Source organism: Balaenoptera acutorostrata, chromosome 12 (genome assembly GCF_949987535.1).
Source record: "Balaenoptera acutorostrata chromosome 12, mBalAcu1.1, whole genome shotgun sequence".
In the NCBI taxonomy this organism is placed as follows: Eukaryota; Metazoa; Chordata; class Mammalia; order Artiodactyla; family Balaenopteridae; genus Balaenoptera; species Balaenoptera acutorostrata.
Genome location: NC_080075.1, coordinates 86,105,475 through 86,121,915, shown reverse-complemented (window position 1 = coordinate 86,121,915; position 16,441 = coordinate 86,105,475). Strand labels below are relative to the sequence as shown.

The 16,441-nt window shown below is 52.3% G+C and overlaps 1 protein-coding gene across 1 annotated transcript in view; it reads left to right on the top strand.

Moving 5' to 3' along the window:
- GREB1 (growth regulating estrogen receptor binding 1) overlaps positions 1-16,441 on the top strand; it is a 140,329-nt gene that overhangs the window by 91,097 nt on the left and 32,791 nt on the right. Inside the window, exons 7-16 of the mRNA XM_057558147.1 lie at positions 5-133; positions 3,833-3,946; positions 4,424-4,567; positions 7,092-7,277; positions 9,890-10,240; positions 11,332-11,460; positions 12,171-12,299; positions 13,109-13,306; positions 14,031-14,211; positions 15,585-15,780. Coding sequence (XP_057414130.1) covers positions 5-133; positions 3,833-3,946; positions 4,424-4,567; positions 7,092-7,277; positions 9,890-10,240; positions 11,332-11,460; positions 12,171-12,299; positions 13,109-13,306; positions 14,031-14,211; positions 15,585-15,780 — 1,757 coding nt within the window. The remainder of the gene's footprint in view (positions 1-4; positions 134-3,832; positions 3,947-4,423; positions 4,568-7,091; positions 7,278-9,889; positions 10,241-11,331; positions 11,461-12,170; positions 12,300-13,108; positions 13,307-14,030; positions 14,212-15,584; positions 15,781-16,441) is intronic.

Genomic DNA, 16,441 nt, shown 5'->3' with positions numbered 1-16,441 from the left:
TCAGGACCAGCCTCCGATCATGCCTCGCTAACCGCAGCCGTGGGGCTGGCTGTTTTCAACGGCAAAGATTCCCCGAAGCACCAGCCGCTGGTGAAGCACAGCCTGTCCGCCGTGCCGCGTCCCTCAGCCTTAGGTAGCCTTGCCCGTCCTGTTCGGGGGCCTTACTCTGCTCTGGGTCGAGATGGTGGCGGGGTGGGAGGATGGGGGAGCCCCCGTGCCGAGGCCCCCGAGCCTCCTGGAATTGGGGGGCTTGGAAGGAGAGTCAGGCCAGGTCAGCAGGTGCCTCCTGAGTCCGTGGCGCTGTGCTCAGGCCCTGGCGCTGGGGGGGGCCCTGGCTTCGGCCCCCGACTTGGGTGGTGGGTGTGTCTGCCAAGACACAGTGGGAGCCCCATATGGGCGGGTGACCTGTCGCATTGTGGGCCGCCCACCGTGAGGGCTGGAGAGTTCTGGAGAAATGGGGCCACATGGTGTCATGGGAAGACAGGGGCTCCAGAATCAGATGAACAAGAATTCATAACCCAGCTCTGTCAGGGGATCAAGTTTCCTGGCTAAACATTCTCTCATCAGGAGATGAGAATTCTGCTCTGAGAGCAGTTGAGGAGGTTAGATGAGGCGCTGTATGGAAATTCAGGGCACAACTGGCAGCTCACTAAGGGGCACCATTATTGCCACCTGCATCAACACCATCACTGAGCTGGTCTTTTCAGGGAGGGCTTCCTGGCAGAGGTGACAGCTGAGCTGCAGCTGACAGTTGGGGAAGCATTAATTAGAGACGGTGTGGGAGGAAGTGAGGAAGAGGGATGAGGAGGTGAGGGTCTGAGTGAGAAAAGCGAGTGAAGGGGTGAAGCAGGCCTCCTGCTGGAGTGGAGGCTGTGGGTTGAGGAAGAGTCGGAGCAGTCCGGGGACCCCACGTTCGGCGCTCTCCCTCCGTGCTTACCTGGAGCAATTTGATAGGCCAGTCTTACCTCTCTCCTCCCTCCTGCGTGCACACAGCTAAATGGAATATTAGGACCCGAGGGCATCGCTGGAAGAGGGCCCAGAAGCCGTCTAGTCCGACCTGCCTTACAGAGAAGGAAAGTGTGGCCCAGAGAGACACCAGCCTGCTTGCCAGGCTTCCCCGCTTCCGTAAATGAGCTGGGACAACCAAAAAAAGGATCCTGCACGGAGGTTGCAGGCTGGCAGAGGACTCCCCTGGTGGGGGAATTGTCTCCCTCTTAGTTGAAAGAACGATATCTTTTCTGACTTGGATCTGAGCCTTCCCAGTCCTGACCAGAGTGTCCATTCTGGAGTCAAATCCCCGTAACTTCCCCAGTGTGAGGAACCCTAGGCAGGCACCCAGTTTTCCTCCCAAGACTGTTTCTTCTCGGTGAGGTGCTAAATTTAGGGCGGCCAGTGGCTGGGGACGGTGACGGGAGACTGTGCTGCTGGTACCTCCCCTCCCTGCACTGAGGCCTGGGTGCATCCTCCCCGGACAGCAGGGACAGAGGATATCCTTCGGCCTGGGCCCTATGAGGTTGGCTCTGGGGATCCAACCTGAGGCTCCTTTTGTGGTGAATGAATGTGTTTCCTTGGAGGGGCATGGGAAATAGAGCCCCAGTTCCCTAGCGTGATGTTGGAAACTTCCGGAATCTGGCCCCAACCAACCTTTTGAACTCGCTCATTCCCCACCCTTTCTACTTAAGAACTCATACCCTGGCTGCATTGGGTACAGCTCAGTGGCCTCCGCATCCTGTCTCTATGCCCTGGTCACACATCCGTGCCCTTGAAGGGCTCTCACCACCCACCTACTATACCTGCCCTTCAGAGCTTAGCTCAGGTGTCACCTCCTCCCTGTAGGAGCGCTCCCTCCTTGTGACCCTCAGGTGTCAGGCTCTTTGTGTCTGTCGGGCTTATGAAGTTCCTGGGAGCAGGGCCGTCGTCATGTTTTCCGGGAGCCCAGATACTCCGCAGAGCCTGGCCCAGAGGGCGCGATGGATGCTGGCGGAGTGTGGTTGCACCATTAAGGGCGCAGCTGGAGCATCGGAGGTCCTGTGCCTCACGCCTGCTCTGGGGAGAGCTGGAATCAGTTTTAAGAAACTGCTTCTGAAGCTACAAGGAGTGTTTAACCAGGGCTTGGGGGCTGTCGCTCAGTGGTTCACGGCGGAAGTGCTGCGCCTGCGGGATTGGGGGGGGGGGTGGTAGGGTGGGGGAGGGAGTTAGGAAATGTGCAGGATCCTTTCTTTGGTTGTCCCAGCTCAGGGTCCGGATGTGCAGTGCCTGCAGGAAGTGGGCTATATGATGAAGGCTTGTCTCCCCCAAAGTGCCAAATAGGGTCCCCCTCCCCACTACCAGGACACATGGCCAGAAATAGATGGTCCACAGGGGCGGCTCCTGGTGACATCATTTTGGCAGAGGTCATGAGCTTACAGTCTATGTAGAGACACTGTTAGCATCCCAGAGGGAGAAAATACCTGCAGATCTTCCATCCTTAGTACCGAGGCCCAATCCCACTGCCTTCCCTGCTTTGGTAGTTTAACGTGGTTTTTAGAGGAGCTGGCATCTCAGTCTTTGTGGGAGCTCTTCTACCGGCTCTTGAGGACAGATGTTCGGGGAGGTGAAGATGTGATTCTAAATGGAACAAACGTAGCAGAAGCTGCCTCAGAGGTCGCGGGGATCAGAGGAGCCCACCTGCTGGAAAGCTCTTTGCAAACAAAGAACTTCACGTTTTTAACATTTTATTCACTTCATTTCATTCATTTTCAGTCGGTCTAAAGAAGAGGTGAAAATAACCTTGGATTACTTTTAAAAGACTCTAAAGCAATGGTTCTCAAACTGCAGTGCGCCTCAGCATCACCAGGGTGCTTGCGAACGAAGTGTTTTCTTTCACTTCCAGAGGTCTGCTTCTGTAGGTTGAGGGGTGTCCAGGAGCAGACACTTTGAACAAGCTCCCACTGGTTCTGTCCAGCTTTGTCTCAGGCCAGACTTGGAGAAACATTGCTCTAAACCGGTGGTTCTCAACCCTGGTTGTGGTTTAGAATCACCAGGAGCTCGTGGGTCATCAGAAGGCATCTGGACATGCTGGGGTTCTGGTTTCCTTGGGATGGGGTTGCATCTGGGAATAGAGAGTTTTAAAATTTAAACTTTAATGTGTCATGGTTGAACGCGGAGCTCTAAGTGTAGGGGAAATTTTGTGTTGGATGGGTCCCAAAAAATATGGTAACCAATTCTTGATATTTTGAATAATCCAAGAACAGAGCATGAGTCATGCTCATGCTGTTCCCTGCCGTGGGCCGGGATGACTCATTAACAGCAGTGGGTACCAACTTCTGTCCCCCATCATTTTGTTAGTCTGAAATTAGCTTTCGAGGCCGGGGGTGGGGAGAGGTGCACAGGTGGATCAGTACTGCCCCCAAGTGGTGAAACTGTGGCGGTAATTTGAATGAGGCAGCAGCTTGTCTACAGAAACACGTATTAATTTACTGGAATGTGTAGATGATGATGGTGATGTGGGTCTTGGTGGCTATCATTTATTGGACCCAGACTCTGTGCTTTACATATATTCTCTTTAGTCCTGATCAAACCACCTTTCAGAGTAGGTTTTATTATCCCACTGTAAAGATGAAGGAGGTAATGCTCGGAGAGCTAAAGCTTAGACACTTGCACAGCTTTGGAATAAAACATTTACGAAGGTCGATGGGATAGTTCCTTAAGCCTAGATACTTCACTAGATGCTAAAACCCATTGTGAAACTGTGATTTAACAAATTACAAGTAAGTGTGCTCCAGTTCAGGGGAACGTTGTATTGAAGGTCATCCCTAGTGACAGCCTAATCCATGCTCTGAATGTTGTCTAGGTATCTTATCAAACTCCGGGCCGCCCAAAAAACGCCACAAAGGATGGTCTCCAGAATCTCCATCAGCTGCGGATGGTGGTTACCCCCAGGGTGGTGGGAGCAGAGCTAAGTATGGTAAGTGACGAAATCCTTGCCCCAAGTCCAAGGCTTGGGTACTCGCGGTGGTGGTGCTGCTGGTGGTGTGTGTGTGCGTTTACATGTGCTTTTGTGTGTATTGGTGAGAAAGTTCTAGGGAGGCAGACTTGGGTATAACAAAAGAGTCTCTTTCTCGTATATTAGACTTGCTTAACAAAGCCCAGGATCCATGTACAGTACTGAGTTCTCTGATCCTAGAGGAATTTTTTAAAAGGCTTGCCTGTCACTTGGCAGGGATATTGAGAGGAGGAGACTGGGTTGTTTGGTTGGGAAGGGGGACCCAGTGACCTTTAAGATGCTTTGACCTCAGGAATCTGTGGTTCCCGGACTTGGACGCCCCCCGAAGCAGGGAACTGGTCAAGCTGTAGTAGACGTGTTGGTCAGCCTGACGGCAGGTCTGCCGGAGGTGGATGCTTTGTCTGACGTGTCTTCCTAACCCTCTCGGCGTGTCCCTAGAGAGCACAGGCGTGACCTGCATGCCCCAGGTTGGCTTGGTGGGACCGGCTTCAGTCACCTTTCCCGTTGTGGCCTCCGGAGAACCAGTGTCCGTTCCCGACAACTTGCTGAAAATATGCAAGGCCAAGCCAGTGATCTTTAAAGGCAAGTACAGCAGCATGACGAGTGGTGGAAGTCGGGGAGCCCAGGGAACGCACGAGAAACAGGCAACATGACACGTCCTCCCAGTCTGGCTCCACACCAAGGGGTCCTCCTGGGAAAACTCTCAAATCCTTTCCGGGGCAATGAGAGAACGAAGCAGACCGGTCCCTGGGGTAGCCCCTGATCAGGCCCCAGAGTTTCAGAGCTTGTCACGGTTTTCTACGATGAGCCCAAATGAGGCGATCCTGTTCCGTGACGACCGTTTGCTTGTTCATTTGTTCCTTCAATCAGTCCCTCTCTCAGCCTCACTCGGCTCCTGCCATGGTACCAGGCCCAGGGCTGAGCACCGTGGGTGAGAGATGGGTCATCAGCCCCTTGCCGATTTGTCAGGCCCCCGGTCTGGCGGGTTGTACTGTGACCGCTAGTATTTTTGGGCCATGAAATATGACTTTGGGCAAAGATAGCCATGGTCACCAGGCAGAAGCATGAAACAAGACCAGATTTGACCTCTATTCTGTGGGCTTATGTACGTGGTTGGAGGTCAATTTGTGGCTCAACTAAGGAAATTCCTTCCTAATGAAGCGGGAGCCCTTGAAACGTGAGGATTCGGCAGGGCTTGTTTGATGATGGTGCTGGCCAGTACCGTGGGCTGGCACGGAATGCCCCCCCCACACACACACTCACACATGCAGGTCCTTCTTAAATAACTGCGCACTGTGGGGTTTTTTTCATTTTTTTATTTTATTTTTTAATTTTTATTTTTTCTGTTATTATTAGATGGCATAAACTTTAAAAAAATGTTTATAGGAGTATAGTTGATTTACAATGTTGTGTTAGTTTTAGGTGTACAGCGAAGTGAATCAGTTGTACATATACATATATCCACTCTTTTTTAGATTCTTTTCTCATATAGGCCATTACAGAGTATTGAGTAGGGTGAACACTGGTATCATGTTTGTAGGACTAGAGGAGAGAGGGTGGTAGGAAAGTGGGGAGGTATCTTACTCTTAATTATGAAATAGGAAAGGGTACTCCTTTCTTTATCCTAAAAAAAAAATGGACAGGGTATTCAGGAAGAAGGGTGCAGGTCTGAGTTTTGAACTGGGCGTGAGGCTAGTTGCAGCAAGCGGGGGCTACTCTTCATTGTGGTGTGCGGGCTTCTCATTGTGGTGGCTCCTCTTGTTGCGGAGCACAGGCTCTAGGCGTGTGGGCTTCAGTAGTTGCGGCACACGGGCTCAGTAGTTGTGGCTCACGGGCTTAGTTGTTCCACAGCATGTGGGATCTTCCTGGACCAGAGATCAAACCCGTGTCCCCTGCATTGGCAGGCGGATTCTTAACCACTGCACCACCAGGGAAGCCCCTCAGATTCCCTTTTATCTGGGCCCCGTTGTAGCTTTTCTGTGCCTCTTTCATGACAAATTTCACATCCTTCTTTTAATAGTAATTCTTTTCATTGCCTCTTATAAACCATAATGTTTGTGAACAATGCTACCCAAATTGTGGTCCCTGGACCAGCAAAGCCAGCATCACCTGGGACCTCAGTAGAGGTGTGAATTCCCAGGCCCATCCCGGAATCCGAATCAGAAGCTCTGTGGTGGGGCCCAGCAACCTGTGTTTTAGGAAGCCTTTCAGGGGGCCCTCATGCACCCTCAGGTCTGGGAATCAGTTTCCTTGAGGACATGAACTGTGTCCCAGTCACCAGGTCTTCCCCCAGAGCCGAGTGTGAGGCCCGTACATAGCACACGGCAGGCGTCCACCAAGTGTGTGTTGGGTGAATAAATGGAGACCTGAGCGCAAGATGCCACACACACGCTTAACCACATTTGATTATCTCAGCAACCACATGAGGGCTCGATTTTCTCCACCCCGTTCTACAAAGGTGGAGACTGAGGCTTAGGGAAGCTAAGCTTCTTGCTGAGGGTCACATAGTTAATAAATGGTGCAGAGGCAGTTCGGAACTGGCCTGGGCTGTCCCGCCTCTGAGAGTTGCCATCAGAATTAATCTTGTAACGTTCGCTAAAGCATTTGTCAAGTTCTGTCAGTATTCGGAGTCTCTGGTCTGTACAGTGATTTATTTTCCTAACTCAGCTTGTCAGAGAGTTCTGGGGGACTGGGAGGCAGAATCCAACACGGGGAGTTGGGGAGGCTCGGGCTGGCGCAGGCCTGGCAAAGATCTGGTAGGTGTTGCCTGTGTGAAATTTCTAGAGTCAGAGCCAAAGGAGCAGCACAGGCGATGGCTGTTCAGCTTTGGCAGTTCCCTCTGGGCCTGGGCTTGCTTGGCTGTAAAATAGGGGATTGGACTAAATGAACAAGGAAATGCTACAGCCCCTGTCTGTTCTCAGAGCAGGTGCACAAATCAGCAAGGGCTGGGGATTCAAGATTTCCTGGAAAGGAGCACTTGAGTTACCCCAGGTGCAACTGGCCTGCCTGTTTTCACGCCCTCGCATTCAGAGATCCCCCCACATGTGGGGACCACGCCTTGTGCCCGAGGCCAGGGGCCAAGCGGGTGCTGTTTCTCCTCCCCCAGGCCACGGGCACTTCCCTTACCTCTGTGGGAACCTGAATGATGTCGTCGTGAGCCCTCTCCTGTACACGTGCTACCAGAACTCCCAGTCTATCTCCAGAGCGTATGGACAGTATGGGGCCTCCACGATACAGCCCATCTCAGAGGAGATGCAGCTCCTGCTGACCGTCTACTATCTCGTCCAGCTGGGTGAGTCTCCCTCCCATCTCGTGGGAACCACTGGTGGAATAATTGCTAAAGGCGGGAACCGCACAAGCCTTGATTGCTGAACCTCTCTTGGAATCCTTGTGAAGAACGCCTCTGCTATCAGGTCACTGCAGTGGTCTCCACCCCGAGGGGCTGGGAAGGCCTTAAAGTAGGTCAGAATCTACAGTGGGAATTCAAAAATGATTTCCCTGCCCTTCTAGGCGCAGAGATACAGCAGGAATAAAACAATGGCTTTGCCCTCAAGGAGACTGTATCCTAGTGGGAGAGAGAAACAGTAAACAAGTGGAAAATAAGCAGAGGGAGGTGGGGTATGTGACTGTGGGGTTGTTTCAGGGTGTCAGAAAAGGCCTCTGTGAGGAGATGGCGTTTGGGTCGAGACCCGAGTGATGAGAAGGATCCAGCCTTATGAAGATCTGAGGGAGGCAGAGGGGGGAGGATGGGTGGGTGGCAGGCGGGGCTGGAGCATGGAGCGCCAGGTCCGTGGGAGCCAGGGCGGCTGCAGAGTGAGAGCATGACAGTGAGGGTGCTGTCAGAGACGGGGTAGGGCCTCAGGCTAAGGTCAAGAGTTCATATTTTAGACACACTGAGAAACAATTTGTATTTGTCTGCTCAGGCTGCCATAACAAAATGCTACAGACTGCGTGCTTAAACCTCAGAAATTTATCTTCTCACAGTTCTGGAGGCTGGAAATCCAAGATGAGGGTGGCAGCAAGGTTGGGTTCTGGTGAGGCCTCTCTTCCTGGCTTGCAGACGGCTGTCTTCTCACTGTATCCTCCACTGTGCATGTGTGTGGGGACAGAGGGTGAGCTCTGGTGTCGCCTCCTCTTCTTACAGGGCCACCAGTCCTACTGGCTTAGGGCCCCACCCTTCTGACCTCACTTAGCTACTTCTTTAAAGGCCCTATCGCTAAATAAGTCGTATTGGGGGCTAATACTTAAACATACGAATTTGGGGGGGGACACAATTCAGTCCATAGCACCACTGCAATGTTTTAGGCAGGGGACAGATACGATCTGACTTTCATTTCAAGAAGACCACATGGGCTGCCATGTGTGGCCAGGTGGTGCAGTCGTCCCAGTGAAGGCAGGTGGTGGCTTGGACCACTGACGGTCACAGGGGAGAGATTCTGAAGGTCAGGATGGTGGGCTGTCTGTCTGAGGGACGTGAGGGAAAGATGGCACTTGCATTTTGGCCTGAGCAACCCGGTGAGCCATGGCGCTGGAGGATGAGCGCAAGTCCTGTCTCGGCAATTTCAAGTTTGAGCTGCTGATGGGGCAGCCAGGTGGGCAAAGTCAAGGATTTGGATGTGCAGGTCTTGAGCCCCAGGGAGAGGTTGCAGCTATAGGTATAAATTTAGGAAACACGGGCTCAGTGATGATCTATATTAGAGCTGTGAGGCTGGATGAGAGACTGGGAGGGGTGGTGCATGGAGGAACGTGCCAAGGTTTGAGCCCTGGGACACTCAGCATTCAGGGACCCGGAGGAGACGGAGATGGAGCAGGTAGGGAGGAACCCTCGAGCGTGCTGCTTAGGACTGTCTGGAATCTGGGAAAATGTGGATGTGTTTCTCTTTCTCACTCTTACAATCCACATCCAATCCATCAGTAAGCCCGGCTTCGTCCTGAATCCAACCTCGCCCACCCTCTCCATCACCACCTCCCTTGCCCAGGGTACCACTCTTGCTCAAGCTAAGACAGCTCGAGGCTGCACAGCTGGTGCTGGGTGGAGCTGGGTGGGGACGCGTCTTCTAAATCGAAGCGTGGTGCTCTTTCCTCCAGCTCACCCAAATATGAAATTTCGACACATCAACCAGAAAATACCCGTAGGGAAGAAAACACTGAAGGTACTCAATTTCACTAGTCATCAAAGAGATACAAAATTAACACATGAAACAAGTGGTGCTTTTCTCAACTAAACTGATGGTGACAACCCAAACGATGCTGTCCAGTGGAGCTAAGGGTGCAGGAGAACCAGTGTTATCGTGTGTCATTAGTGTCATGGTACGTTGAGACATTTAAGCCATCTGGAGACAGTCTGATGATATGTATTAGTTGGCTCTGTAAGCCCAATTTAGAGCATTTAGGCTAAGGAATGTCCTATACATAAAGCTGTGTATTGCAGAAGTATTTATAAATGTGCTTATTTGGAAGCAGTGCAGGGGTCAACAGTACATCAGCCTTGCTCAGTCCGTGATGATGCCTCCACGTTACCAGTGCCCGTTAACAGCGCTGTTGATGAGGGCCGTAAACATCATGCAAGCGTGATTGCGGCGTGATGGTGAGGAAAGCAGACACGCCTTGAAGTCATAGGCCCGCAAGCATTATAACGATGTAAAACCTGCGCGTGGAAAAAAAAAGATGGAGAAACATACAAAAATAGTAGTGGTTCTGTTAGGATGGTGAGATGAGGGCTGCTTTTATCACCTCCCTCTATTTCCCAGCTGTCTCGCATACCATTTAACGTTAATCATTTAGGTTGTGTTATTTGAGAGTTCGTTCACACGCATTTCCCCAGCACGGCCCCAGTTATGTTGGTGTGAAGCTGCCACATGGGGCAGGTGCTGAAGCCCCTTCCGCCCGCCTTGTCATTGCCAGCGGCGGACCAGGTGCCCCTGATGGAGGACCTGGAGCAGATCTTCCTGCGCTCCTGGCGGGAGTCACACCTGACGGAGATCCGGCAGTACCAGCAGGTGCCACCGCAGCCCGTCCCGCCGGCGCCTGGAGCCGTGGCGCCCGTCACCTCGGCGCAGCTGCCCTGGCTGGCCGGCCTGGCCGCCAGCTCCTGCAACGACAGCGTGCACATCATCGAGTGCACCTACTCCCTGGCCGAGGGCCTCTCTGAGATGTTCCGCCTGCTCATCGAGGGCAAGCTGGCCAAGACCAACTACGTGGTGATCATCTGCGCCTGCCGGAGCGCCGCCATCGACTCCTGCATCGCTGTCACCGGTGAGGCTGGGCCCCGCCGCTGGGCTGCCGGGAGAGCAGTCTGGTGATGCCCAGAAGCCCTCCTTTGCCGTTGCCCCCTTTTGCCTCTCGTGGCCCCGGGTTTGCAGCTGCGCTGGTTAGTAACAGCTGTTAGCGCACAGTAGCCCCTGGTGTGCCCTGAATAGTGTGCTTCGGGAAAAATTCCATCCCTCCTGGCATAGAAGGTGAGCCGTTCCCCTTTCTCTAGAGAGACTAGGGGCAGGTTTGGATCTGGATAGATACAGGGAAAACCTGGGTCCCCCGTGCAACTGCTGGTCTGTGGTTTAATGACTCTGGCCCTCAGCTTCTTCAACTACATAATGGAGATGAAAAAAAAAAAAAATAATGGCCTTCTTGTGTTGTGTGGGTCAATGAGCCAATTAGCTAATTAATTATAAAAACGTGTATTGAAGCCCTACTATGTGCAGTCACTGTTCTGGGGGCTGGGGAAGCAGGAGTGATGTCCCTGCTTTCCTGGAGCGTGCGTTCTGGTGGGGAGACAGACACCAAACAGCGCAGAATGTCCCGGGGGGAGGGGGGAGGGATGGAGGATTGCAGTAACTATGCAGGGTCCCAGTGATCGCTTGGCATTCCTTCGTCTTAAACACCTGTGTTTTTAATAAATTCTTTCCATTGATTTCAGTAATATCTTTAGTAATAAACCTCGAGCCCCTGCTGTGTCAGGCATTGGGCTGAATATTTTATAAACATTGTCTTGTTTTATCCTCACAATAGTCCTGTGAAGTAGATGGTACTTTTAGCCATGAATTCCAGATGAGGAAACTGGGTCAGCCTAGGTTACACAGCTAGTTAAGCGGGGAGAGAGTCAGGTTCCAAACCCCAGCAGCCCAAACTCGGGGATTTCCCTCTTATTATCCCAACTACTAAACTGGGCCCGGGGGGTGTGTACCCTTTATTCATTTCACCAGCAGGAAGCCCTGCTGTTAGCCAGGCATGGTGCTGGGCTTGAGGGATGGAGGGAGAAAGAGATTCAGGCACAGACCCTGCCATCGAGGAGCTCACGTGCTAATTCTAAGCGGAGAGCCCAGTCCAAATTGTTGTTTGTTTTCCAGGAAAATACCAAGCCCGGATTCTTTCTGAGAGCCTTCTCACCCCAGCCGAGTACCAGAAAGAAGTCAATTATGAGCTGGTTACGGGGAAAGTGGACTCTCTGGGAGCCTTTTTTAGCACCCTCTGTCCAGGTAGGCTTGTAGTGAGACAGGTGCAAATTCATAAATTGATGAGAAAGACACCAAGGGCAAGGTCGTCTCGGGGGATGGAGCCCACCCCCCGTGACCTGCTGAGGCTGGCCTGGGTTTGCATGTGTGGGCGGCCCTTCCAGCTGTGGGTCTCTGGCTGGCTGTTTCCTGCTCTGGCTGTGGGTTCTCTAGGTGGCGGCTTTATGGTTTCATCCTTTGGGGGCACACAAGGGCCTTGTGCCTGGTTCTCCGTACCTCTCCGGCTCTGTCCATCACCCTCCTGCCTCCCCCTCTGTGTTGCTTAAAGCTTCTCACTGGAGAAGTGTATTCTCTGTGCCTCATTCTGTGTGTCCTGTGCCTTGAGTGCCCGTCTCCCTTCTTTTCCTGGCCACTCACCCTACAAGACTCACCCCATTTCCTCCCAGAAACTCTTGCTGGCCCCTCCTTCTCCAAGATGTGCTCAGACCCCTACCTCCTGACCTTTGGCATCTCGCTCTTCTTTCTTTCTGTCCTGGCACCTTCTGGGTCATAATGTAATTTTCTTTAGCACATCTGCCTGCCTGGGCTGTGGGCTCCTTGACAGGATGGGCCACCCTATCTCTGGTGCCCCAGGCCCAGGACAGTGCCTGATACACAGGGGGTGTTCCACAGATGCTTGCCGCGTTTCACTGAGACGGAAAACCCATGTCTGTTATTCTCTCCGTTTTGGGCAGAGGGCGACATTGATATTTTGCTGGACAAATTTCATCGGGAAAATCAAGGCCAGATTTCTTCCTCACTTACTGCCTCCTCTGTCACCAAATCAGCATCCCTAGACGTCGGCGGGACACCGGTGTGCACAAGTGAGTGACGCCGGGGCGCTGGTGGCCAAGCTCTGGGCTGCTGAAGCAGCATCCAGGGCCCCCAGGGGCTGCAAGGAAGCAAAGGCAGAGGCACCTCCAGCGGGCAGGGCATCTCCTTAGAATCCAGTAGACCTAATGTCTAATTTTAATTTTAGTCTTTGATGATAACAGTCTCATTTTACCCTGAAACGTACATCTGGACAGATTTCCTGAGATGGCACGTTTCTCTGTTGATTTCCAGTTTGTCGATGCATTGTTGAAATACTTCATTCATTCTGAGTTCCTGAAGGGCTGTGATGCTCTCCTCCTCTTCCAGAGAACCTGTAGCCTCTTCCAAAATCCAGTCTCAGCATCAGCTTCCCTGGGATGCCGTCCTTGTCCCCTCCAGGTGGAGCAGGTCACAGCCTCTGTGGCTTCCCTGGGATGCCGTCCTTGTCCCCTCCAGGTGGAGCAGGTCACAGCCTCTGTGGCTTCCCTGGGATGCCGTCCTTGTCCCCTCCAGGTGGAGCAGGTCACAGCCTCTGTGGCTTCCCTGGGATGCCATCCTTGTCTCCTCCAGGTGGAGCAGGTCACAGCCTCTGTGCTCCCCGAGTGCTATTCATCCTTTTATTTTTAAATTAGGAAAAGGGTGTGAAATGACCATCACGGTGGGTAGCCCGGAGCAGGCGCTCAGTGAATATTGGCGTTTTCCCCATTCCCTCATCACTTTGTGTGCCAGACGGGGCGCGCTGCTTGATTCCCTCGCAGAGGTCCAGGGCTATAGCCGTCTGCTGGCGTGCACCTCACCTTGGTGGGGGCTCTGGTTCCAGGTTACCATCGGGAGCCTCTCCGCATCTGGCCCTTCCAGCTGGCCGTGGCCCAGAAGCTCCTCTCCCACGTGTGTTCAATCGCAGATTCCAGCACCCAAAACCTGGACTTAGGATCCTTTGAGAAGGTGGACTTTCTGATTTGTATTCCACCCTCAGAAGTGACCTACCAGCAGACCCTGTTCCACGTCTGGCATTCAGGTACGGGCCTTTCAGGGGCAAGTGTGAGGTCTGTGTGGAGAAGCTTTGATCTGTTTGCATTCAGATTTGGGTTCTAGCACCATCTTTACTTCTAAAGTAGAGGGTGCCGTATTAACACCCCGGTTTCATAGCTCATGAAACTCATGCCCAGAGGAAGCGACTTGTCCACTATTTTATAATCTGTTAAAGGTAGAACATGACTTGAATGTTCCCTCTGTCCCACTCAAGTCAGTGAAGTACGTCCCGATATCTGGCTTCAACTTAATGTATTTTCCCTGTGCTTTCAAGGGGATTAAACATGAACCACACAGAGAGTCAGTGTCTTCACTCGGAGGGTTCACTCTGAGTGCTCTAACCTAAGACCTGGTGGCATTCAGGCTGGAGATGAATTTGGTGGGTGAGAGGGGACCTTTCCCTTTCCTTCAGTCACCCATGCTGGGCTAAGCTGCTTCACGGAGGCAGCTCTGCTGTGCCCCTGGGTGGGCTGTGTACATACCGCGCTGGGGAGCAGGCCCACCTCCAGGCCCTGCTCCTGCAGGCAGTGACACGACAGTCGCTTGCACGGGCATCGGCCTCCCTGACTCACACGTTCCTCCTGCATCCCCGCAGCCTCCGGTCCCAGCAAGGAGCCTGCCATATGCGAGGTGCTCCTCAAGTGTCTGTTGCTGCGTGAAGAACTCATGACCATGTTCGGAGTTACGGATGCATTTTCACTGTGTTGCAGGGGTTTTGCTGGAGCTTGGCTTGGAAAAGGAGCACATGACCAAGCAGAGGGTCGAGCAGTATGTTTTGAAGCTAGATGCCGAGGCGCAGACAAAATTCAAGGCCTTTCTGCAAAACTCCTTTCAGAATCCACACACGCTCTTCGTCCTCATCCACGACCACGCCCACTGGGATCTCGTGAGGTCAGCCTGGCGTCAGCACATGGCAGGGCTGGCATTTCCCTTCTTTGAATAATATGTATGGGTAATACTGTGGGTATAAGCATTAAAAAGATGAATGGTGTTGGGGGCTTGGCATTTGTAGGCAGATGCTGTGGGTGTATTTCAGACCTTAGGGCCGGAAGTTACCTGAGGGATCATCTAGTGCAGCCTCTGAAAGGTACCATTATGGAAACTAGAGAAGGGAAGCATCTCGCTCAGTGTCGCAGGCTGGGGTGGGGGAGGGAGGGTATCAGTGGCAGAGCAACAGGTGCCGGGAAGGGATCCTGATGGGAGTAGCTCTGCCCAGGCCCCTTCCTGGTGGAGCCCCATTGGCTCTGGACACCATGGGTCACAGCTGGTGCCCTTCCCAGGGGAGATGTTACTTTCTCAATTCAAATGAACATAAATCTAGATGAATTTCAGATAGTGTCAAGCCTGGAGTCTGGCAGGATTCCTGGGTGTTTACCAGGATTGGTCATCTCCGTGAGACTGGCCTTGGGGTTGTGTGTTTAGACACTGCCACTGACATGGATGAGGTGGGAAAGAAGATTGTGGGTCGGGTATCGGAGGAAGGCTTTGATTTAGCGCAAGGGCAGAAGCTCAGGGCTGGCCAGAGCCTTAAATTTCACCCAGTTAAAGGGTTTACTTCTCGCGTCCATGTATGGGCGTGGGAGAATTTGAACATTCTGAAGTATATAAAAAGCTAAATTGTACATATCCATTTGGTGGGTAGGTTTCTCAGAGTGGCTACCTGCCACCCAAAAGGTGAAGCACTGATTTTTTTCCTGTCCCCCTAGATTTACAGACAAGAATGCTGAGACCATTGACCCACTGAGAAAGGCTGAGACGCACTTGTCTCCTCGGCCCCTTGTCCAAAATGCTTCCCATTCCTGACCCTATACTTTAAAATTTAGTATAGAATTTACCATGTTATGTCCTCTTTGGGTCATTTCAAGGTCAGTAGGACTGTTGGAGAAAAGAATTTAAGGGGGCAGGTGTACAATCAGATGGGGCCAAGGGAGAAAAGGCGACTCGTTGACAACTCCTGGCTGAGCATCCCTGTGCTAGAGAAGCAGGTGGATTGTGTATCTTGCCAGCAATCCTCTGTAGACACTGTTCCCCCAGCCAAGCTTTTAATAAGTCATGAGTATTCAGGGGAGTCCCTGAAGGGTACCTGAAGCGCAGTCATATTTAAAAATTTCATTTTCCTAGTCATGGGCAGAGCCCTAAGCTTCGATTGTTGCCAGCGTTGGGAGGCTCGCTGTCAATTGATCCAACTGCTTGATTGTCGTCAAATGACAGGACAGTGCTTGCCATTCCGCTTATCGTTTCTTCTCCCCCTTTTGCTCCCTCAGTAGCGCTGTTCACGACCTCTACTCCCAGAGTGACCCGTCCGTGGGGCTGGTGGACAGATTGCTCAACTGCAAGGAGGTGAAGGAGGCCCCCAACATCGTGACGCTCCACGTGACCTCCTTCCCGTATGCACTGCAGACGCAGCACACCCTCATCAGCCCTTACAACGAGATACACTGGCCGGCCTCCTACAGTAATGTGCGTGTCCCAGGCTGCTGGGCCCACTGTAGCAATGACCTTGCGTTGGGAGAGATCCCGTTCACTAAAGACTTGACTGACTAGCCCAGTTGAGGGTCAGTGGGTTCCAGCTCCTTGGATCTTTGATTCTACCCAGGGTTAGATTTAAACCCTTCTTGGTCTTTAGAAACCTTCCTGTGTGCATTTGTTGGCACCCTGTCTTAGAGCATGTAATGCAACACAGTTGGTTTACTGTTTCTCTGGCGACTGAAGCTCTCTGAGCAGCGTTCTGAACACCTGCTCTCCTGGTGTTGGACGTACAGCCCTCTAGGGCTGTGGGGATTTGGACTCCACATGGGGTGACTCTTAAGTTTGTCTAGAAGCCCTGGAAATGTTCCTGGCTTTCCTACCCCTGCATCCTTCAGCAGCAAGGTTCAAAATCTCCTTCCTCAAACTGAACACACGTCCACAAACCCTGGTGAGTTTTATTTCAGCTTATCACCTGCCATTTTCTCATCAAAATAGAAGACAGCAGTCATTCTGGTAATTTGAGAAATCTGGTGGTTGGATTCCACCTAATTACACAAGCAATAAGTAGACATCAAGTTGCGGACTTTTTCAGAGTGTCTCGGAATCATCCGAGGAACTTCTAAAGGCGCTGATGCTTGGCTTCCTTCCCGCC